The sequence below is a fragment of the Ischnura elegans genome, chromosome 5, assembly GCF_921293095.1.
Source record: "Ischnura elegans chromosome 5, ioIscEleg1.1, whole genome shotgun sequence".
NCBI lineage: Eukaryota > Metazoa > Arthropoda > Insecta > Odonata > Coenagrionidae > Ischnura > Ischnura elegans.
In genome coordinates, this window is record NC_060250.1 from 23,723,247 (window position 1) to 23,747,848 (window position 24,602).

At 36.4% G+C, this 24,602-nt stretch overlaps 1 protein-coding gene across 1 annotated transcript in view; it reads left to right on the forward strand.

The window, feature by feature from the left end:
* The window catches only part of LOC124159631 (capon-like protein), a 642,357-nt gene that overhangs the window by 467,559 nt on the left and 150,196 nt on the right, over window positions 1–24,602 (forward strand). The window contains exons 2-5 of the mRNA XM_046535551.1: window positions 7,255–7,326; window positions 10,276–10,377; window positions 10,645–10,703; window positions 13,789–13,897. Coding sequence (XP_046391507.1) covers window positions 7,255–7,326; window positions 10,276–10,377; window positions 10,645–10,703; window positions 13,789–13,897 — 342 coding nt within the window. The remainder of the gene's footprint in view (window positions 1–7,254; window positions 7,327–10,275; window positions 10,378–10,644; window positions 10,704–13,788; window positions 13,898–24,602) is intronic.

Genomic DNA, 24,602 nt, shown 5'->3' on the forward strand with positions numbered 1-24,602 from the left:
GATTATTTCGTCGCATTTCCCGTTTACAATAGCGTTTCAATACCGTAATCTCATCGGTACAAATATCCCAAACTTGCTTTACACCCTTCCATTTACTTTCCCAATACTTTCCGTTTGATTTTAGTTCCTCTATCGAAGCAAAGCCTTTCTTTTTTCCGCAATATACCACAATAACTCCCGTGTCCTCATTTGTTCTCATTTCTGGCGCTAATAGTCTTAATGGTTTCCTTGACTGCATTATTATCTATTTTATTTCACTCATCCCATACATTTCCATGGCAAATTTTCCAAGTAATAAATTTTTTCCAACCAGTTATTCAGGAATATATTACGGAGGATATTATCCATATATTTAATCATGAAAATGCTGTCTTCAATATCTTTTGTAACTAACTATTTTTCACAAATTAAAAATGGTAGAGATGTCGTTCACTTTTCAGAACCAAGGTATAATAGCACCTTATGGAAAATTTTAAGAACTTCGTTAACACTTTGTAACTGTTATGTGTCATAGGCAATAAAATCCTTAGGTTCAATAATTATAAGGATTGTATTACCGACTTCAATTTTCCTATTCATGTCGAATTATATGTGGCTGTAGAATAAAAGTTTTAGTTGCTTGTCATCTCGAGGTAATTCTCCAATCGTAGACGAAATCAGTCTATGTCGGATGATGGCATTTTCACGCTCTATCTCAGCTGCTCAATAGCATCATTCTTCTTTGTCTCCGCTTCCATGGAAATCCTTCGTTTCCTGGAGACGCCTTGCGATGCCGTATTTCATGCTGCTATCTGCTGCCCCTCGCTGTCTCAGCCCAAGCATTCCGAATATTGAAATATTGGCTTTTCCCTTTAGTCATTTCCATTCACGGCGCCTCGAGATAACTGGCGCGCGTAAATGTTTTCATTTTCTTCCATATCGTAAGTTTTTACCGATATCAGAAGTCATCGGAAACAGAGCTTAGTCATTTTTATTTTATCTCTCACTGACTTTTTAATAAAAAAACAATTTTGGAGTTAAGGTAAAAGGAGAGATTACCAATCTACAGACCTGATTATTTCTGAGTCCACACGAATGATGCTGAATTTCAAGGTGAACACCTCATTTGGAGTTGTGAATGTGTTTTTGTGGATTAATCCAAACAGTTAATTACAGTTTTACTCGACAACTTCTTGCAAAGAATTCTTGCTTATTTTGATTTACTACATGGCCGATAACATTCTTTCTTCTAAAAATGGAAAAAAAACCTTTGTGAAAAAATAAATATTTTAATGTTTCATCATTTAATCGACATTAGAATTCCATTCAGTTAGGTATATAATACGTTTATGATTTAAAATTTTTTCACACAATTTTAAATCACAACTTTTAGGAGTTAACGAAAGGCATGAACGTACTTTTGATGCCTCATAGCCTTTATCCGCAAAGATATTATGAATGAGCTATAGTCAAACGAAGGATACTATTACTCTGGTTATACTACATATTTATATTCGCTTCACGCGATGATGATTGAGAAATATGTATTGTAAATAGTGTACTTTGTCGTCTAGACGAGTTCAAGTTTTATTTGGGATAAATTACACCAATGGATGTCAGTTTACTCGTGGAGCTTGCGATGGTTTTTTATTCTTCTTTCAGGTTAAATCTGGGATACCGACTTACAAAAAATATTGTATTATAATAAATACTTATAAAATTTTATAAGTAGTGAGTTTTAAGTTTTTTTCAAGCATTTTAGAAGAGTTATATGATCAACATTAGAACCCTGTTAACTCGAATGTCGATATCTGGACACACTGGGGAAAATCAACAAGCCTGACACATTTTTCCTCATACCCATAACAGTTTGTTGAGGGGGCACGGGCCTCCTCAGGCCCCATGGTGTCGGCGCCACTGGGTTAAATTAAAAGATGAGATTTCAAGAGTAAAATTTAGATTCCAAGTTCTTTAGCTAGCATTAAAGGAAAATGTCATGAAGTTGAGGGTTATTATTGTTTTTACATTTACATGGCATATTTATTGAAATGCTATGGAAACCCTAAATGCTGTGGGTTTTCTATAGCCTATTTGTTCGTTTATAGGAATTTTCTCTTGAGAGTAGCAGACCATATTTAATTTGTGATGCCGAGGGCACGAACGAGTATAGTTTTATGGGTGATAAAATTTTATGGCTTGCAAGCAGGCTATATTTCCACTCTCACATATGCTATCCATGATATATTTTATCTTTAGATGCCGGTAATTATTTTCAGAAAGGTTTCAGGTTTCTATTGAGATCTATTTTTGCTTCTATCATTCAACGTCTGAACATATCTTGTTCAAAATTCAAGGAAAACTGACAATGTTGTTCGTGTTTGATAAGGAAAAAACATCAGCGTTGTATAATGAAGGTTTTTTCTTTCTGTAAATCATGATGTGCGCACATAAATGAAAGAGAAGTCTTCCCTCAAAAATACGTATCTCGCGGAATTCTTATCAAATTGCTTGAGCTATAAAAATCTGTAGCATTCATATTGTGTTGAGTATTCGGGTATGTAACATTTTTTACTTATTAATTGATTTATGCACCTTCATTTGTAATCGTAATTCAAGTGCGTTGTATGTTATGTAAACGTCGTTCTCATTTTTAATTGTAACTGGCATGAATAGATTTACAATTGCAAATAAAATTGCTTTCATATTATGATACCTGTAACTGACCATTTTAAATGAGCTTATAATTTTTTTCTTATATCTAAAATGTTACGGGTGCACAAGTTTTTTCGTGGAATTACAAATATTTTTGCATAGGAAAGTTCGTGCAGACATGGGATTACATTTTACGGGCTCAACCTCTCTAAAGCTCCCATCCCAAAGCTCTTCTTGAAATATGCACTGCGCAGTGATTTTTTTATTGTGCCCCAGCTCTTTCTGAAATCTTTATGCATCAATATCATGATTGGCTTTGACCTGGTTTCCTGTTAGAAGTCCTGTAGTACACGGCGAGGTTGCATGTTTCATTGGAAATAAGGCTAGAGTGTTTGGCCTTTTTTATATTTTCCACTATGATATGTTCCAACCCTGAATTCCTTTCTACTTTGAGTTATCAATCAAAAGGTCTATTTTCTATATTGAGTAGAAACAAATTCTATCTTACGAATTCATTCTTTTCGGATTTAAAATATTTTATGGGAGATTTTAAAACATGACCCACAGCTAACAACACTGAACTTGTTCTGTTCTATACATAACTTTAATCATGCATTTCCTCACAATTAACGTAGCAACCAGTTTATCCCGGAATTTCGGAAGGCTTTCTGAAATGCTTTTATCTATCTTAAATAGCTCAATAGATTTATTATGATAAAGACGGCAGACGTTTAATCTAGCCTTCTTATCTAATTCAGTGGTTCATATATTGATTCATTTTATTTTGAATCTCGTATCCATGCATTTGGATCCAGTTATGAGATTAAGTGGAACGGTAGCATCACTCACAGAATGTAAAATTCCTAATTCGGTCCATTCCTCATTGAGTAGCACTACGTGGAAGAAACTCAGAGAGTGGAGCCAAACCAGTCATCGGATTGTTAACTCGTATGATGATGATCGTGAAAATATCCGGTCGTTTGGGTTCCAAATATGGAGAGATGTTTCAGGATAAAACTGATAAAATTCTAACGTGCTAATGAATCGAAATTCACAGGAAATTTTCCACAATAATTTGAATTTTATTTCTATACCGGCTTCAATACATTTTGTATTTACGTCAGGAGACTCCTTGAAAATTTTCGTTTAAATACCGCAGATGGGAAATAAGTCTCTCCCCAACTTTTTTCCCATCGGTGTATTTGTATTAACCAAATGTATTTTGACGAATTCACCTGAAGGTTACCCAAAATATCTTGAAATCAAACTTGTCCATTTGAACCGGAGATACTCCACATAGAGAGAAGAGGCCAAACGCTGGTGCTAGAACGACTACAAATTGTGCAGAGAGGAAGCAGTACCCTGCTGATTGAACAAACGTTCCCGTATCACTCTTCAATCCTCGCCATTCCATTTCCCAAGCGTCCGTCCTCCTAATAGGTACTTCATCCATCATCCAAATTATTTCTTCCCTCCCACTTCCCCCTGTGAGTGGTACATGTAGGGCTCACAGACCTTTCATAGATTAATATGCATGATGATGACCTAGCGGCTGAAACGCATAGTACCAAAGTGAAACTTGTGGAAAAAGTGCTATTTTGTTTTCTTCAAACAATACGTTGAAACTGGTAGAATTAAAAAACCCTAGCGAACATATTTAAAACCCAAACGAAGATGGCATTCCTCTTAAGAAGGGGTCTTCTTCGTGCAGTAATTTTTAATTTATCAATTTGAGCTCCGAGTTTCTCTTTTAAATTGAATAAGCGGCCCACAAGTACGGAACTATTGTTACAACGACGGTTTGAAGGATAAAAAATTTTATCATCGGCCAAACGCTTTTCTACTATCTTCGAGAAGTTTTTCCCCTTTTTCTCTTAGCTCCTCATATTTATCATATACTCATGCCTAAAACGATGAGGAAATAGCAAAATTTGACTCTTAGAACAATATTTTTATAATTTTTTTGGTCATTTTTACCTTGAATACGTACCGTCATACGCCATTATTGCTCGGAGAATTTGAAAGTGATATGATTATCAGTGGCTGGTAGTTTTCCCTGCGAGGAATGTAGTCGACTGTGGCTTCTAGATTAGCAAAAGGAGGACCCAAATGCCTTCCGCCAATCTACCGTGGGACCCTCAAGGTTGGGCCTCTTTCCTGAAGACATTCCGATCCGAGGTCTGGTCCTTCCTATCGATTTCCGTTATCGGGCATCGCCTGAAATGAGAGGACCCCGTTCAATTCATTATCTGATGGACGAAAACTTGAGGAAACGGAAGGGATGTAATAACTCGAGCGTAACTTCCGAATTGTGGTATCCGGGGGAAATATGATTAATACTCTTGGAATTGAGAGCTATTTCCTTCCCTCGTACTTACTACAGTTGTCCCATTCGGTTTCGATAAGAGCGTCAAAGTTAGCGAGTTTTGATTCGACCTCACAACGGTGTCTATTGATCACAAAAATAGATGTTTGGTCTTAATATTTATTGACTAATTTTCCTGCTGACTTATCTCCTGAATTCGAGTTATTGGAAATGTGGTATTGGAGGAAAGGATGATTAATACTTTGTTCTTACGAGATATTACGCTCCATTTTTCATATCTCTGTCACATAACATACCGGAAGTAAGGAAATAAAACTTTGTAAGGTTCACTGTTATTTAATTATGGGCACGACCCGGGTTTCGTAACTTGGTTACATCGTCAGGTGACTGATCTTGCATGCATCATACATTTATACACAAAGTACACAAGTGACAGTGAGGACATCTATCGGAAGGAAAAGGACTGGTTGAAAGAGCGTGGGTGAGGGTTAAACCACTCTTTCAACCAGTCCTTTTCCTTCCGATAGATGTCCTCACAGTCACTTGTGTGCTTTGTGTATAAATGTACGATGCATGCAAGATCAGTCACCTGACGATTTAACCAAGTTACGAAACCCGGGTCGTGCCCATAATTAAATAACAGTGAACCTTACAAAGTTTTATTTCCTTACTTCCAATATGGAGAGGTTTCACAAAGTAAAGCCTGAAGTTATTAGTTACATAACATACCTCTGATAAGACCGACAAAGTTAGGTAGTTTTGATTCAGCATTACAAAAGTGAATGTGGAGGGGGGATCATGAACAGTGTTGCATGAATAGTAGTTGAATTAATATTTTTAAGAGTGAATAAAAGTAAACTTTTCAAATAAAACGGTAAACAAACTATATGAGGAGAAGAAAAAATAATTCAAGAAATCACCCTTCCACCGAAAATTCCAATAAAAACTATACCTAAAACACCTTTTAACATATTTCATCCCTCATATTGGATACAACTTTACCCACATTACTTCTTATTTAAAGTTATTGGTTACAGTTTATCCAAATTGATAAATGACTTTGTAAGGAGGAAAAAACAAATATATGGAGAAAAAATTACGTTATGTAAATAATTATTCTTGGGTAGCGAATATTAATAACTTGACATTGCAAGCTATTTCCTTCCCTCTTACTGACATCAGTCACGCTTAGTTTGACGAAGGCATCAAAATTTATAGTTTTTATTCCGTGATGGGAACCAGTTCGGATTTAGGAAAAGCAAGGGCACAAGAAAAGCAATTTTGGCTCTTGGGCTGCTCTTAGAGAAGAAAATGGGTATAAAAAAACCGACTTTCATAGCATTTGTCGATTTAGAGAAGGCATTTAATAACGTGGAATGGAATTCAATGCTTAGAATTCTGAAAGAAATCGGAGTACTCTACAATGATCGTAGAAATGTTCATAGTTTGTATAAAAACCAAGTACCTGTGATCAAATGTGGGCCCAACGGTGTAAAAGCAGGAATAAGAAAAGGGGTGAGACAAAGGTGTGCACTTTCTCCCTTAAATATAATTTTTGTTTTTTTTACTGGCGAACAATTGCAGTGAAGTTTTCTCGGGTTTCGCACCGGGTCAGGTCCGATGGACAACTCGCCCATCGTCATCAGGGATTCAGGAATTCAATACCAAATACCCCGAGGCTTTGAGAATGTGGTATTGGATTCCTGAATCCCTGATGACGATGGGCGAGTTGTCCATCGAAACGTTGGAAGGAGAAACGGAGGACCAGACCCGGTGCGAAACCCGAGAAAACTTCATTGCACTTCCCCCCTTAATTTTTAATGTTTACATAAAGAAAGCCATTAATGAAATCAAGGAGAAAGCTTCGGGTGTCAATATCCACGGAGAAATTAATTCGCTATAAAACGGTTAGTGGATGGGAGAGAGAAATGGAGAGCTGCGTCAAACCAATCTTAGGATTGTTGACTAATGATGATGATGATGAAGTCACTCGATCATTAGGGAAAAAGATTAAGTCGTTGATATTGGATTACCTTACGTATTTACTTGAACTTCACGTTTTTAATCGAATAGTCTCGTATTTTTAATGAAAAATGATAAATAATGGTTGTGACTGTGATGAACCTTGCTATTTAATTAATATAATACCATTGCGTGCATACCCTCAATGTAATACCATTTCAGTTGAATCTTGTCGAGTGCTGGTCGTTTGTATGATATGTTTACCGGGCTAAATAAATACTCTGATTTTCTCGCAATTTATTCATTGATATTAACTGTTTTTTCTTTCTTTCCAGTATATTGGTACCTTGGATGTCCCTCGGCCCACGAGCCGCATGGAGATAGTTGCAGCCATGCGCCGCATTCGGGTGAGTAGCGCTCTCATCAGTGACGCCTTTATTGAAGTGGAGTCCATAGAAAGAAAAGTATCTATTGCTAATACTGGCTGATACTTACCATATTAATATTTAAACATATTCTACTAATAAACTTTACGCCGTTTCTACGTAATAAAAATCATATTTTATGCATAACAAACTTCATCACCTGTTTTATGTATCACACCCGTGGGTCTATCTACCTCTTCCATTATTCCCTTCCACCTGTCTTCGATGATAATTTTCATTAGAACCTCGAAATCCATGCTATTGCCGGTTAAATTGACCCAGGTCTTCTTCCTATGTTTTTCGAAGATTTCTTTTCTCTCCGACAATTATTAAGACCTCCGCTTTGCTTGCGCACACTATCTATTCATTTGATCTTCATCAATCTTCTATAACATCACATTTCGACCAGCTTCCACCGAAGTAGTACATGCTGCTCTACCATAAAGAGGCTGGCTCCTAATTTAATTCCAAGGGATTTGTTTCGTGACTTCAACGATTATATTTTTCGCAGCAAGAAGATTCTTCTTTTTGAGGAATGCCCTCTTCACTTGGTTCATTCTCCTAACTATGTCCATCTTCCTTCGTCCATCGTTGGTCACTAGGATACCTAAGCAGTAAAACTCCTTCACCTGCTTAAGCTTATGGTTCCCTAATTTCAGGTTGGTCTTCGCCTCATCTCTTCTACTGCAGACCAATAGTTCATTTCCTTTTTGCCTTGATTTTTAGCTCATTTCTAGTCATAATGTTTTCCAAAGTTATTAGAATTTTCTCCCGGTCTCTTTGCCATAACTGTTATGTCATCAGCAAATCTAATGCTAATTTTTTCACCATGGATTTTACCCGTGGCGTTTTCCAGTTCTTTTGTTGAAAGTTTTCTTTCCGGCCTCTGTGACGGCGGGGTTAAGTCCTAGCCTGCCAAACAGGAGGTCACGGGTTCCAGTTCCGCCTAGGTTAGTTACCCTTGTCCCGGGAATGTTTATTTGTGTACGTGAAATTGTTAAAGTGTTAACAACCCCGATTTAAAAGGCCCAATAGAGCTGTTTTCGGTGATATGGTAATAAATAAATAAAATAAAAAATAAAAACTCATTGAAAATTACTGGAGACATAGCGCACCCTTGTCTCTCTCTTCCGATAAAATGTAAACGCATACTTATGAAAAGCGAAAAGGTTCAAGTGCAACTTACCTGTTACAATACCATGAGGTACATTTTGGCCTTTTCATGTGGAAGTTTGAAATGTAATGATTCAGAAACGACCTTGTTGCCAATCAACAAGGTGCTATTTCATTCATCCATCAAGAGCCCGTTCACCCATCTCTGCCTTTCGCAGCATCTCACCTGTTGCTAGGAATTCCTTCCTTCTCATCGCTTTTCATTCCCCATGAGCCCTCAAACGCACTCTGGAGCAGGCGGTACCTTATCCTTTTATACCAGTTGCTGTTGAACTACATCCAAGGCTCTGCCCCAGAGACGACGAGTATCGCTGTGGCAGGAAGTTCGTCGAACGAGTTCGGTACTAACTCGATTGAGACCAGACAGAAATCGCACTGCTTCACCAACAGCTCCCTCTTTTATTTTTTACTTGAAAAGATTCCAAGCGCAGCACATTTTGGACCATTGGTTGGCTTAGCTTTACTTTTTGGAATTTGATTAGGATAACAAGAAAGGTAAAGCTTCATATAATATTCATCTAATACGTATAACAATCCTTCATTGTACTTTTTAGTTAATGGTTAAATAACTCATTCGAGATTTTTTCTGATTTATTTTTGTTTTAATCATTAAATATTTAGTGCCATCACAGCAATTCTTAGCTTCATTCCTACTCTGCACATTACACAGCATTCCGCGTGGGATTCCCCGATTGCTTTTGCAATTTTCGCTTCTCATCCTAGCTCATGAGATCACCTGTATGCATTAATGACTAATTGCAATTTTGGGTTAACTTTGTGTAGCAGTGACGGCATTTGGGAGACTACAAGTCAAAAGGTCATCACGTCATGTGAAATAGCCCTTCAAATATTGCATCATTGCTGAATTGAATTTTACTTTTTCATGTAATTTTTTCTCTGCAATAATAGAAAATGAATTCAAAAGAAGATAGCTAGTGCCTACTACATGTTCTTTCTTAATTTGTGTAGGACGTCATTTAGACACCTAAAAGTAGGCATTACTTGACCCCAAGTTTCAGTTGACGTTGCCATTAAGTATTATCTTAGCAAATACCGATAATTATTAGTGATAGAATGTAAAGAAGGAGTTAATAGCGATGAGATTACGAGAAAATGCCAAAAGATACTAATCTTCACCTTCCTCGTCCTTTTTTTAACCACCCGAAATATTTATCCGTGGTAAATATTATGTAAAAGACGTGTATTTGCCTTAGCTTCCTCCCATAAACACCTTCATTTCAGTTACAAATTCAGTAACTTTTCCTTTATAATGTATCAGCTAGCAACTCTCATGAACAAGGCGATATCAGCGCGTAGTTTTGGTTCTGGAATATAACATCGTGGGGTGAAGACGCACGTTGGATGGACTCATTTGTATGCTTTATAATTTTTCTGGTAGATACACCGTATAATGATATCTTATTTAAATGTTGGATTCATACAATATTTCTCAACATCAGCTTCCTCACACAATGAATTTTTCAGTGAGCCTTAAATTGTTCGCAAAACTTCTAACTATAAATTTTAGGAACCATTATAAAAATAAATATTGCCGATGCATGAGTAAAACAACCTTAAGGAAATGGAAGTTTTCCTGCAGTGGTGATGATCAAGTACTGAGAAAGGTCCATGAATAAGTTTTCTAAATGCATGATGTTTACCTTAAATTGACCTTTGTGCAATTTTTCGCTCTTTCTTAGATTTACCTTTTTACTTACTTTTCATTTTTTTGGTGTAAAGTTACATTTTCCTTTTCAGTTCGAGTTCAAGTCCAAAGGAGTGAAGAAAAAGAAGGCCACAATAGAAGTGTCAGTGGAAGGCGTCCGGGTGACCCTCCGGAAGAAGAAAAAGAAGAAGAAGGTAAGAATTGTACTCAGTCACTTAATGATAATTAAAAAAAATTGAAATTAATTTAAAAGGCGTTAAAATAAACGATATAATGGTAATGCATTTATTACAAAATTATAATTTTGCGTAAAATATTATCTGCCACTTTATTCAGAAAAACGTTGGCCCAAGAGCTTTGGTTGTCAATGCATCATCGGTTGGCAACACTAATAGGTGAATTAAATTATTTGAACGATTACTCGTATGTTAAGCTAAAGTTACTGTTTTTCTCTTTTACAGAAAAATAATCAGTGGATGGACGACAACAAACTACTCCTAATGCACCATCCTATTTACAGGTGAGTTAAATCTCTGAATCAGTCAATGTGTACTGCATACATTGGCGTAGGTGATCTCCCCCAAAGCCTCAGAGCAATAAAAAAATATTTAAGACTTCTGTCTAGCTTTGACATATAGTAACTGCATCTGTAAAATGATGTAAAATGTATTTCCAGGCATGTCATTTTTCAAATATTTTAAGTCCCCGTGGCCTGGAGGGTAAGGGGGTCGCCCCCTATGCCCCCTCACCGCCTCTAAAGCATATTCCTAGTGACGCTATCGACTGTATAGCATAAAAATTTTCTAATGGAAAGGACTTAATTCCTTATTTTGTTGATACGTTGAGCGAATGAAATATGGCCGACATAATGCTACCTAGCATGATATAAAGGTATTTGATATGTTTGCCTACTCTGGTTTTGCTTTCATTGAATTATATCTCTCCATAATTTTGTGAATTGCAAACGGTGTACCTAAACAAAATATGGAGGCACGAATGAATTTCCTTCTTGTTAATCAATCGAATAATATCAAATGCGATTAAGTATTTGTCAGATGGGGACATAGTTTCCCATCAGGACATTAATGAAGAGTTTTCAGCTTGAAATTGAGTCAAGCCAACGAGTGTAAAATTGGACATCATTTTCAAATATATAATATATCTGAATGTAACTCGATGGATATGATACAAAATAGGACAATGCAGCCACATAACCCTGTGTTATCGCCTAACTATCGGGGAGCATGGAGCTCTCTACGACTCACCAACTGAATCTGGGAATATTTATCGCACAAAATGCTCATTAATACCATCTTTTCAAACACATAGTACCGTTATAATTACTTCAATTCAGAGTTACATATGCATTCAATTCTTACCAAATAATTAATTTTTTGTTGGTAAAAATGAATTTTTCTACGCATAAGTATCTTCTTATTCATAATTGGCATTATAACTCAAGTTATGTTCCCTAAATCAAAGCGAAAGAAATAAAGTCACTCGGAAAAGGGTCCATTCACTGCATATTAGTTTTTTTTTAACTTGGAGGGTATTGACTTGGTGAAAAGGCATTCATAAGCTGTGTCGCATGCTGGGGAATCCCTCGCGAGAGAACCGGAAAGTAAACGGTACAAGCCCGCAAAGTCTATATGCACACACTCGCGAAGGATGTGCACGGCTTCTCCGAATCCATCCAACCAGCGAAGAGAGCAAACGGGCAAAAATTATCCCAGGACTTCCCCGGAATTTCCAAACTGCTACTCATCTCTTTAAATCAGGACGGAGCTGCGCTTCCAAGATTTTTCATAATATAAAAGCACTTAGTGGTAATGAAAGTTTAGGCTTAGTGGTAATCTAAAAATGTAAAGATATTCATCTTCAAACTGCATCTGAGGTAAATGATAGCACAAAAATGAGTTGACCGACGCAGTGGTGTCTGAAATGAAAACCATGATCTGTACTTCCACTGTGTTGAATCCGTACCACAGTGCAATAATATCTGTAAGCATAAAGGAATGGAAGAAAGAAAATAATAACTAACAGGATTACTAAAATTGAATAGCTGGGTATAGAATTTATTTCATAATATTTTCAACCAATATGTGAATTTTGGTGCGCAGAAACCTATGAATCTCATTCTTACAATTGGCAGAAAGCCTTATCTTTCATTAATCCCGAGACTTTTTTTAAACTTTTCACGGATCTAGATGACCTATGCTTAAAATATGCAAACTGAGTGGGAAAGTGAGGAAATTGAATAGACAGACATTTCATAACTCAGGGTCTCCTTGTGGTTTACATTTCATTTGTTTCATTTAATATTCCTTCCACATGTTCCCGTTTTAGATTAAAAAAATAGTGAACTATCATTGGTTGAAAGTCTGACCCTTGTTAAGATTTTCCAATAATTCTATTAAGTTAGCACTAATAAACGTAGTGAGGTGATTCAACCCGCACATTTTTTGAGTTCCTGTATCAGGATGTCTGTACTTACGTTTTAAAAAAAATTGAACATCAGCGCGATGACGAAATCTTTCATTATTGATTAATCCGTCTCTAAAGTTTGTATTTAAACTATTTAGAAAAACACACGTGAAATTTCAAGTAAGATTATTTTAAACAGTCTGTTATTAGTCGTACCCTATTTCTTTTATCAAATAATATTGTCCGCATATGGAAAATCCGTTACTGCATCTGATTATTTCTCTCTGAAATAATCCATTCCATATCGGTTTTTCCATATTTTCCTCCGGCCTTGTGTATTTTTTACGCTATTTCTTGAACAAACCCGATATAGTCTTCAGCTATTCCTGTCTATTTTTGCCTTTATTTCGTCTCATCTTATTAATTCTTCCTTCATTGCCCAGTTAATCTCCAAGATATTACTTTATACTCACTGCGGAAGTAATTGTGGTCATATATATGTAAAATATACGTTATCCTTCCATTTACATATTGTTATTTTGCTGGATAGAAATGTATATCATGGAGAAAAATATTGCTCTCAAGAGGGTCTCCTCCCTCATTTTCCGTTCACCCTATATCGCGATAGGAGTTTAACTTGATGTACAGAAATTCACAGAGGGTCATTATTTCATTCATATGAGCTAATTCCTAGAATTCTTTATCAGAAAATTGAAAAACCACGCAGGCTTGTGAACTCACGAAATAATACTTCTATTTCGAGGGTTTTTTTTGCCACCCACAAAGCCTCTTTATCTTATATTGGGACTCTTACGAGAAAAAAGATGTCAAATTAGCCTTAGCAAAATCATTCATTTCTTTAAGTAATCAATTAAAAAACTAATTTCAATGATACAAGTTTTGAATAGCATCCAATTTTAATGCATTGAAGCATTAGAAATTCCAATCTATGAGTCATTAATTATAGAATAATTTACGTACGTACACATTAATAAAATTGGGGATGTTTGAGCTCTGTTCTATGCAGTTGTGGTGTTTCTATATTGCTGCTATTACCGATGAAAATTTTTGGGGGCTTATCTATGAATTTATCCCTGTATACTTTCATATCTTTTCGAATTTCTATTGCATGTTTTACCCACAGTGGGTATTTTTATAATTATGCTTCTTTTTCATTTCAGGATATTCTACGTTTCTCACGACTCTCAGGACCTAAAGATCTTCAGCTACATAGCAAGAGATGGATCCAGTAACGTGTTCAAGTGCAACGTATTCAAGTCAAACAAAAAGGTAAGTGGATTCGGCGCAAGCCGTCTACCCTATGATGATAAATCTATCGCTGTGAATTTCATTTCATTTGATTAATACTGGATGATTTAAAAGATTGACAGAATAAAATGAGTTGAAATTTGCCAGGCATACTGAGATCGTTGTGCTACCTTTAGGCGGTCCTTGGAATTTGCTTACTGATCTGCACAGAATTTTACATTCTTACCATCTCTGTTACCATCCTTAAATTTATGAATCAACGGAGCAGGAGCGTTTCTAAGACACCAACCTCAGACGAGGAATATGGGCCCGAAGACAGTAATGTTTGTAGGAATCATGATCACTTATTTTAGCTAACTAGTAGGCTTTTGAAGAATTTCTTTGTTTAAACATTCGGCATCCAACTTTCAGTAAAATATTAATGAAGTAACAATAATGTGAACTGCATTTTAATGCGATCAAGATGAGAAATAGACCATGAGTAGCATTGACGCAGAATGATTTACAATTTTTAACATTCAACCAATTAGTTATATTACTGCCCGAAAAATAATATAAAAATGAGAAATAAATGTTTTATGGATTCCTGAAAAACATTGGAAAAGTTTTTGAAATCTCAATAAAAGTCTATTAAAGGAATTAAAGCTAAAATCATTACTTGTCGCAGTCATGATTAGTAATTAGCCAGATTTTTCCGTTTTGAAACTTATTTTATTACTTTTCGAAGAAGCCCCATGCCATTAAAAATTTCCCTCAAGGCTATAATTTTATTATGGCGTTTTATTCATGATTTTACGCTTAATTAATCTGAAATGTAAAACAATCGATGAAAACAGAGAATAAATGTCCATTTTTTATTCAGGTATATATAAATTGAATCATAGTAGTTTTTCTGCCACCTCAAAGTAAAAATTTAAAGTTTTCTATGCATTTTCAGTGAAAGCATATCGTTGCCTTAACTCAGTAGATAAATTGCTCATTTCACAATTACTCGCTGCTCATTCGTGTCATGTCGTCACCCCTGTTCTTCTTTTGATGGGCCGTAAAATCATCACGTGAATTGTCTGTGGATAGTAAGTGATCGAAAATACCGTTCCCGTGACTTTTCTTCTCGTTTTAAGAGAAAATGTTCGTCCGAGTGTCAGGGGATGAAGCCGAGAAAGTCATGCACTGAGATTGGGGGCTCCTTGAAGAAGATAACTGGCTTATTTTCAGAACTTAAGCTTTTAGAAAATACATTTTCTTTGATGATTCAGTTAATAGTTGCATAGCGAGCTCATTATTTGGTTTATTATCTACAAATGTTTTAAATCCGAGTAAATCTACCGTTCTTTCTTAAATGCTTTAGGAATTGATAATGAGAAGTACTTGGGAAAAATATTTTCACATAATCATTGCAAGAAATAATTTAATTTTAATTAATTTACAGTAAAATTTAAAAATTGGCTGCATTTTGAAAAACGCTAAAGCTTTTACCACGTTTGGAAAGCCATTAACATCAGTGAGAACATGGATGTTGTAAGTCATGCAAAAAGTCCTCCCAAAACCCCTTTATTTTACTTAACCACATTTCACTCGATGCACTTTCAACTCCGCCCCTACTAGAAAAAGAATCATGAAACCATCTATTCAAATACCTTTGTCACACTGACAACCTCCAGCCGATAATTTTTTAAGTGAGCACTACTAATTTAAAAAAAACTTTTTTTGCACTACTAATGTGATCAATATTTTAGAGTGCATACGCGCATCAGGGCACATACACAATGGAAAAAGTTATAGTGTTACCACTATTGCATAGAGATATATTCAGTCACTGATACCTCACAGTTTCAAACGAAAAGTCTCACTCAACTCCTCTATTGAGTTAAAGAACTGCTTAGTGCAGCAATCAAATTCATTTGCATCATGTGTCTTACCCTCTACGACTAAGAAATAAGAGTTCTTCAGTGATAAAGATATAATTTTGGTTATCTTAACGTTCGTTACCGTTTCATGAATTCCCGATGCTTTCGATTGTTTTATAGCACAGGTTTGGCATAGCTAACACCATAGGGCATGGTTGTCCCGGTTTCAATTGCATTTTTGCTGTCATTATTGAAGATCTAGTGATTTTCTTATAATCATGGCCTTATTCTTCTCGGCCCTGGCGTATTGTATACAATTCATCGACGTTTGATATTTTTCTCGTTTGGCTTAGGGAAATGCCGTTATTGCAACTATATCAGTGATTCCTGACCTATAACATAATCATGCAGAAGCATGATTCGCAAAAATCGCCAATGTTGTTTGCTAACATCTAATTAATCAGAAAATATGTAATTCAGACCAAAAGTAACGGTAGATATGTCCCGGGAATGAGGAGGTTATCTCCAAGTTCCACGGAAAGCTACCTGCCTACGTTTTTCCCGCGCCTCATTTCTCCGTATCTTCAAGTTCTAAAACACTCCGCCAGGTGGCAGATAACGAAGTGTGGCGCAGTGCAGCGCGTTGGAACTTCTTGCTACGGCGCCACTGTCTCGCTCTTATCGCGCTCAACACGAATTGAATACTGCGGGAGACCTCTAACGAATTATTAGGAATCTTACCTTTATGGCGCTAATTCTTTAATTTTTATCGTGCTCTTCATATTTTAATTGGAGCTTGGCCTCATTTGGTGAGTCTTAAGCAGAGGAGGAATAAGGTCGTTGTTTCATAAGTGCTCCATGAGTAGAGATGCGTTAAAATCGCAAATGCGATAAATGCGACATAAGATGCGATGTGAGCGAATAAATGCGACATAGACGCTATGACTGGACTTTTATGATATTTTTACGCAAATTTGCCCTTTCGACGGAAAAATTCGTACATTTTGTGCCGAGCGCAGTTTAAATGCTCCACCGACACTCACCGCTTAAAGCATGTGAGCGATTGGCCAGCTGCTAGTTGGCTGGGACTCTACGCCTACGTGGCGGCGAACTACAAGTGGGCGCGGGCAAGCTACACCTCCGCCACCATATGTCTTATTTCTTAATTTATTATTGTTCTACAACATAATTATTTAAAATATTCTGTATTTTGTCATATAACTGTGTTTCACTACATTTCATCGTCATCTACCTCATTATGAAAATAAAAAAATAGACGCTACAAAATGCGATAAACTGTTATTGAAAGTGCGATAAAATAAAAATGAAAGTGCGATTTTCACGTATCTCTATCCATGAGCATCCGCTACGCCTCTGTGGTATTCAATGCATCTCACTCTGCGGTAATGCGTCTGTGGAATTATATGTGTAGATATGTGGCTTTTAGATACCCAAATATCATTTTTAAGCATTTTAATTCAAGCTGATATAATATAAATGTTCATAGCTGAAACACAATAAAATTTACCATCATTTGAATTATTCCAAAAATTAGGAGGAGTCTATCGGAACCCCGTCTTTTTTGCATCTTTTTTTCAAATTTTCTCTCTCTGAAACGTCAACTAAATTCACGATCAACCCCTAAGTTGCCATTCATCCTTTAATTATGCAATTTATTGTCTTTTGAGTATTCTTTTCATAGTTTCTTCCTGTCACTTACGACGTGGTATCTTAGGATATATGTCAATGTATGTTCATAATTGTATTATGTACAATTGTTTCATTATTCTACCGTGAAAGTGATGCATTCAATGTCGTAGAGCCTGAAGAAGCTTATTTTTATTTTTTAATGATATTAATTTTGTTTTTACTTAGAGTTATCATCCCATGCTATTTTTCAAAGTATTCTTTCGTTAAAATTTTGAATTATTGCCTCTGAAACTTAGAATTCGTGATAAGTGTTGTTTCTATTAGAAAAATTTTCTCCAAATTTCCATTTTTTGTATGCTTTCAACTTCCTATCTGAATTGAGGGAAGATCTTTTTGTTTGTGTTACGTAAGCTAGGAAAAAAGAGGAATAGAGCATGTATTTTTCATAAGAAACAATTGGCACGTCGGGGTGTGGCATGCGGTTGCAGACATTGATCCATGCTCTCGTACTCTCATAATTAACTATCGTTAATCAGAATGCTTCCCCTAATGAATCAAATATAAACATGGTCTGTTCTCTCAACGCAAAGATTCTAGTTTTGTTTCTTCAGAACAGCAAGAGCAAGTTTATCATGACCAGAGCGGAATTGTTTTCTCTGTGTACTAGGCCTCCGATAATTTGAATGCTAACTTAAATGGTAACTTGATATGCATGTTTTCCAATCAGACATATATACGCAAATAACTGAAAAATCACTATGAGGACGCAACTAGTTTTATAATTATCATGATTCTTATAGCGTAACGAGACTTTTATCCTTTTATGTTACAAAGATGGTAATATTGTAGTTATATTTTATATAATTTGTGGGGACCAGAAAAGTAATAATAAAGTGACGATGGTAAATGTCATTCATGTAAATATGGCAGGGTAAAATTCAATATCGCAATTGTTTGAATTGTGGAATATTTACTGTGAAGACATATCGATGGATAAGTTCTAACAACACGTATATCAAATTAGGCCGGTTTGAGAAACGTATCATAAACAAAGTGTAATGAAATTTTAAAAAAATAATATAACAGTAAAAAACATCTCTTTATTTGCAAATAAATGCTTCTTTTTCAGTTTTATGAACTTTTGGATCGATGGATAAGTTCTAACAACACGTATCTCAAATTCGGACGGTTTCAGGAACGTGTCTTAAACAAGGTGTAATAATATTAAAGAAAACAAATACAATATAAGCAAAAAAACAACTCTTTGTTTGCAAATGAATGCTTCTTTTTCAGTTTTACGAACTTTTGGTTTTTAATTTCAGTGTACAAGTAAAAAATATTAATCGTTTTTTTTCCTCTCCTGAAAACTTGCTATTTTTGAGGTACGTATTGTTAGAACTTCGCCATCGATATGCGTCTTTTCTCAGCGCAGCCTCCGTTATCGGGAGCGAAGCTTCGAGCGTCTGTGTTGTAGTATCAGGCTTTTGAGTGAGTCGGGGTCAAATGGGACCCGACCGCGCTCCCGTCAAGGCGGCATTTGATCGCGGGCACGTATACACGCGTAAAAAAGAACGCAATCGCCCGCGACAGGTATTTGGCAATGGCGGCACGGTCGCTCGTCCAATTCCTGAAATTTAGTGCTCGGCGTCGCGAAAATAGCGTAGGGCGCCCTGATGCTGGTTGCCACGACTGCCAAAATTACTGCGGAGGGCCTTCCCTTCCAAGACGTTTCTTTCAAACCACCTACCCTTCTCTTTCGATTCTGGGAGCACATCCCGCCAAAAGGGGTGTAACGCTCGCTGCGGGGGTGAACCGAACCAACTCAACTCTTACTTATACTTACGTATATATTTCAGCTCTTACTCCAGCATCAAAGGTTTAAATAAATGTAATGGCTCAACGATTTTGCAGTATAAAAAATGAATTAAACGAACGAAAAAATAATAACAAAAATGAATTTACCAGATTGGTAAATAAAAAAGGAAATATGATATTAAAATTGTCCAAAATAAAATAGAAATGTTATTTCTTGATCGATTGATTGTTTTCTTTTAGTTAAAATTGTTCAATTTTATCTGATTGTTCTCACTCTAGTAATTTCATTTCCCTATTTCACTCTAACAACATTTTAAAAATGCCAATGTTACACATGGTCCATTTTTTCCGTAGTAAACTGGTTGGTTGGTGTGAGGTTGACTCACTGGTACAGATTAAGTAACGCATCTTAGGCGAAATCATCCTGTGAGATTCAATTCCTTTGCTCCGAAGATTTTATTTTGCAACACTTATGAAGTGCGGTATTCCTCGATTTTTTCGTCGTTTCAGAATCTTTTGTTTAATATTCCAGTTACGTGGTAAATTATTTCATTTGCGGGGAGCAGCATAACCATTTTAAAATTATAATATCATGATTCAAATTGTCATTGACTATAAATTATTAAACAAATCCTTTTTAAAGTTTTTTGAGTTGACCGTGGAATAATTTTGGGTAACTAGCTAGATATGACTTCAATTCAAACATTCATGCGGCGATAACTCAAAAATGAAGATTGTGACGTGACTGATATTATAATAATTATTGATTAATTAGATATTGAACTTTTTAATTCGATTTCGTTTAAAGATAGTTGCTGAATTATATTTCATTTGCAGGGACTAGCGTAGCCATTTCAAAATGTTGATGTGATGATTCCGAAAGTCATTTTATTTGATTTTGGCGGGGTGGAATTCGATTTCACTTTTGTATCAATCGTGGAGTTTTTGCCATGAACATGTATATATTTTTTCTCATCACAGCCTATATAAGGTCTGAATAGTGTCCTGTGCCTGCCAAGACCACCTCTCTGGATTCAAACTTTGCAGGCTTTGCTGTAATATTTGTGCCAATATTTCGATTTACATCGACTATTTCTTATACTGCAACAATTTTTTATATATTTCAATAAAAATACAAATATTGGACCAGAACAGGATCCGGTATTTTTTTGTTGCAAATACAACAATTGAGGTGCATAATTCGGAAGTTATTATTAAAAACTTTGGACATTTAATCTTCTGCTGCCTCATCTTGTATACATCATGAACAAAAGATAAGGCCGTAGACGCTTGAATACCTTAAGATGAGACAGTAGATGCTTAGATCGACTCCTTGTTTTATCACTATGTATACCAGTGCACTGAGAAGTATAATGATCACTATAATGCTGATCATTACTCGGCAAAAAATCAGTTCCACTCCAATGTATATTGAAGCCGGATAATTATACAATGTCATGTTATATTTAGCGGTTACTAACACTTTTACCTCTTTTTGAAGTTCAATTAATATCCAAGAAAATTTCATGTATGTGCTGAATTATAAAGTATATTTGGATCAATTTTTATTGCTCATTCCCGCATTTGTGTTTATTTTGTATTTTTCGCGAATTTCATTAAAATTCATTTCAATTTGTGCATTGAGAGATGCATATTTACTGATACATGATTACTGATATAACACAAAGCGTTCTTCCAACATTTAGTTGGGGGTGGATTTTGCAGGCTACCATTTTCTCCCTCTACTAATTGTAAGTAGAAGCACAAGACCGAATGCAATACCCTAACTTAAGGAACGGAACTGATTTTCGTCACTAACTATGTAAATGCTAAAAGTTCAACTGATAAATTATGCTTTGTAGCATATTAGTAATAAAGTTATTAAGTTAATGATAATGAGTGAATTTAAAAAAAACTATATTAATATTTTTGAATCCATTTTTTTCCTGTTAATCATTGTTCTGTTTTGTCGTAGTAGAAAAAAATTGGCTCCGTCCTACTAAGAGTAGAATTTCAGTTACGGATAACTGTTTGACCTATGTTGAGACGAAAAATCGAAACAATAAATATTTTATTAGCATCGAGAGAATCGCAACGTGTGAGGGTAATCAGAGGTACGAAATCTGTCAATTAAATTCAAAAACCACAAAAGAGGCATGAGCAAAATATTTTTTATTCGAAGATAACGTTATCGAAATAGACCAGCAAATGATAGCACCCAAGGCTCGGGTCCAGTGATATCGCGGCATTCCATCGTCGACATGGTAATGAGCGGGAGGGTATAGAAACAGCGGAACTGTGGGAAAAGAACAGAAATAGCGGGGATGAAGGAGAGGAGAGCTTGTGCGAAAAAAATCAACTCAAAATTTGGCAAGCGTAGTTTAAGTCTCTCTCCCTGGGGTTGGCTTTGGCATGAAGGGTCGACGGATTCCGCTGTTCTTCCGCAAATTTGCCAAGAGATAGCGTTTCTGCGTGCTTGAGCTTTATCGCAATCGCCTAGCATACCTTTTTATCTCTCGATGGTGTTCTTTTCCATCTTCATTCCTTCCATCACATGAGCCGTCGTCCCATTTATTCACCCAAATAACACTTTGGGGGAGGCCTGGTAGTCCCGTGGGTGGAAGGCTGGGCTGCTGATCGGAGGGTACTGCCTTCAAATCTTTCGTGAAGCCTTAAGCAAAATTGACGAAGTTCGGAGAGGCTCCAACCATGAATGGTTACAAACGCCTATAATTTAGTATTCAAATCGACTTCCAGTTTGAATTAATATGTCAGTGATGCTCTGGTACTCCCATTTATTTCAGTTTGTGTAGGTACAAGAGAAAGTTACGATGAAGGCTATATATATTTTGTATCCTCCTTTCCACACTTCTCTCTGCATATTTTTGTACTTAAACAATCCGAAAATGCGTTCTCGTGTGAATTTCTTAATAATAGGTTCTTTTGCACAGTATGTAAGTCATAAAATTGCAAAAATGTGTGCACAAAGTGCCGCTGTACGGAGCTCTCGTTCCTCTCACAATTTTTTATGCATGATGTTGTGCGAATAAAATCCCCGCTTAAATAGCTGCCTACATCCTGTGACCGTGGAAGATGTGATAAACACGCTCAAAAAATAGCACGTTCGTTGCTGGGCCGTTAATGACATATTTTTCTTTTACTCTATTTACCTTTGCCCGCCAGGATTTTTAGATCAGGATGGTTGAAGAGTAAAAAAATCTGAATCGTTCAATTTTTAGTATTCAGACACAGGTTGCTTCCACCTGCCCATGGCCCAAGCTGGGTGAATGAAAGTACAGCCTTAAACATCGTTTCATTGATAGCCCTGTTCAAAATCGATATGACGTATATAGCCTTTATTTACACATTGACTGTGAGCGCATGCATTTTGTCGAAAAGGATGTATTGAAAGGGTAGTATGGCCGCTATTTCAAGAAGCTCTGCTCAAGTGATTTTTGTGGCCCGTAGAAACATCCGGTCAAAAATTTACTGCCAAATGATGAAGCGGAAACCTGAAGTATTGCTCCGAAAATTAAAAAAAAGGATATCATCCGGCTAATCCTTGACATTATCTCACACAAATGAGAGCTGCATTGAGGACGGTTAGCCGTAAGGTGTACCGGGGTAACTGGGGCATAGTTTTTCAATGTGACAGTACAATATCATTTTCAAATATTTTTTTTTTGTATAGATAACCCCAGTGAATGGCTGAAAAAAATACGTAATGATTTATCAACAATCAGACTAGCACATCATGTGACTTGAATGTAATTTCTACCAGTTAACAATATTATATATTAAAATTATTTTCACGTCTCAGTTGGCCCCGTTACCCCACAATTTAGGGGTAACTGGATCACCCCATGGAAAATCCCATTTGAGCACTGCCATAACTATTTTGGGTTACTTTATCTATCAAAGTACTTTTTATTATCAGAAAAATATTGGTTAACCCAGCTTTTTTTATTATGAATGCTAAGGCCGTTGTATTAGAACGGTAACGGAGACCACGAAGATTTTCCTTTCAAAACACATAAATGAAGCATCTTACAATTAGCAGAAACAAAAAGCAGTATTGCCGTGATTTCTATGCCAGAGGTGATTTCTTTGCGTTGAATTTTCTGATTAATAGCGCCCTTAGGTTTTGTAGGAATCCTGACTGAAGGAAGTTTCCTCAAAGTTGAATATTTGGCCTGGCTTCCCTTTCAAACCAAGTTTCTGAACAAGATCCGTTAGTTTTAAGAAAAAGTCATGATATTCTCCAGGATTAGTTTGGTCATAACGAGAGTACTGAATGCTTTGAGGAAACTTTAATGGATAGGCTTTTTCTTTTTCGAAAAGAAAAGAAACTAGTCTGGGCCAGGCCGCTGATTTTTAAATCTGGTATCGAGTTTGTTTGGAACAATTTAATACTGTACAATGTCTAATGTCTTTTCGCCAATAAGGCCAAAGCTATTTTTTTCCATAACTTTTATTGCATTGGCAAATTCCTCTTCCTCAGCAGCGGAGAAATAAGAAGTCACATACCCACCTCCCTTACTTGGGCGTTGAGATATGAGTCCTTTTCCCCGAGTTTCATAAACATGCTGTTATACCGTACTCCTAGCAATGGGATGTAATAATGCAGCTCCAAAAGCAGTTTTTTCCCATTTTTAAATCATTTACAGCATTTTCAAGCTCTTCAATTGAGTAGGTTATACCAGCACCCGTCTGAGTTTTCCTTTTATTTTCGCACAATTATCTGCAGCTGAGCAAAAAGGTTATGTAAAAAGAAATTTTTAAGCTATTTCAGAGCTAGGTGAAGTTACATAATAAAGATCTCCGTGCAATTCTTATTCAAGTTAACTGTTGGGGTAACTGGGTCCGCCATGACCCAGTTACCCCAACCATGCAAAGGGCCGAAGGGAGGCTATGGAGCGATGGCATTCCCGAAATGACGTCATCAACTTATCTCCGAAAGGGATGAGGTCGTATATATTTTGCGGAAAATGGTTCGACAAATAGGCGACGGATTGAAATACGAAAAATAAGGGTGACTTTATTTTTTTTTGACTCTATCACAATCGGTGAAAGGAAAAACTTACTACACAATCACATTTTTTTTACAAAGAAGAAAACGACTCCTCAGTAACAATAATTATAATTCCCAATCCAGACGATCCTATTCGGTTGACCCCCTAATCCCACTCCAAAGTGGCGGGCACTTGTCACACCTCGCCCCCGATTTCGCACCTGAAACGAATATCGGCTCCACCAGTGAGAAATAGACGCGGCCTGGCTGCACCTCATCTCCCGCTAAAAGCGTCCGTCTTCCCCCGGGCAGAATGGGCACGGCCCGAAATAGACTCGGATTGCGCGGTCACTTCAAAACCTGTCTCACCCTCTCTAAATCTCCCCTTTGTCTTCCTCACTTC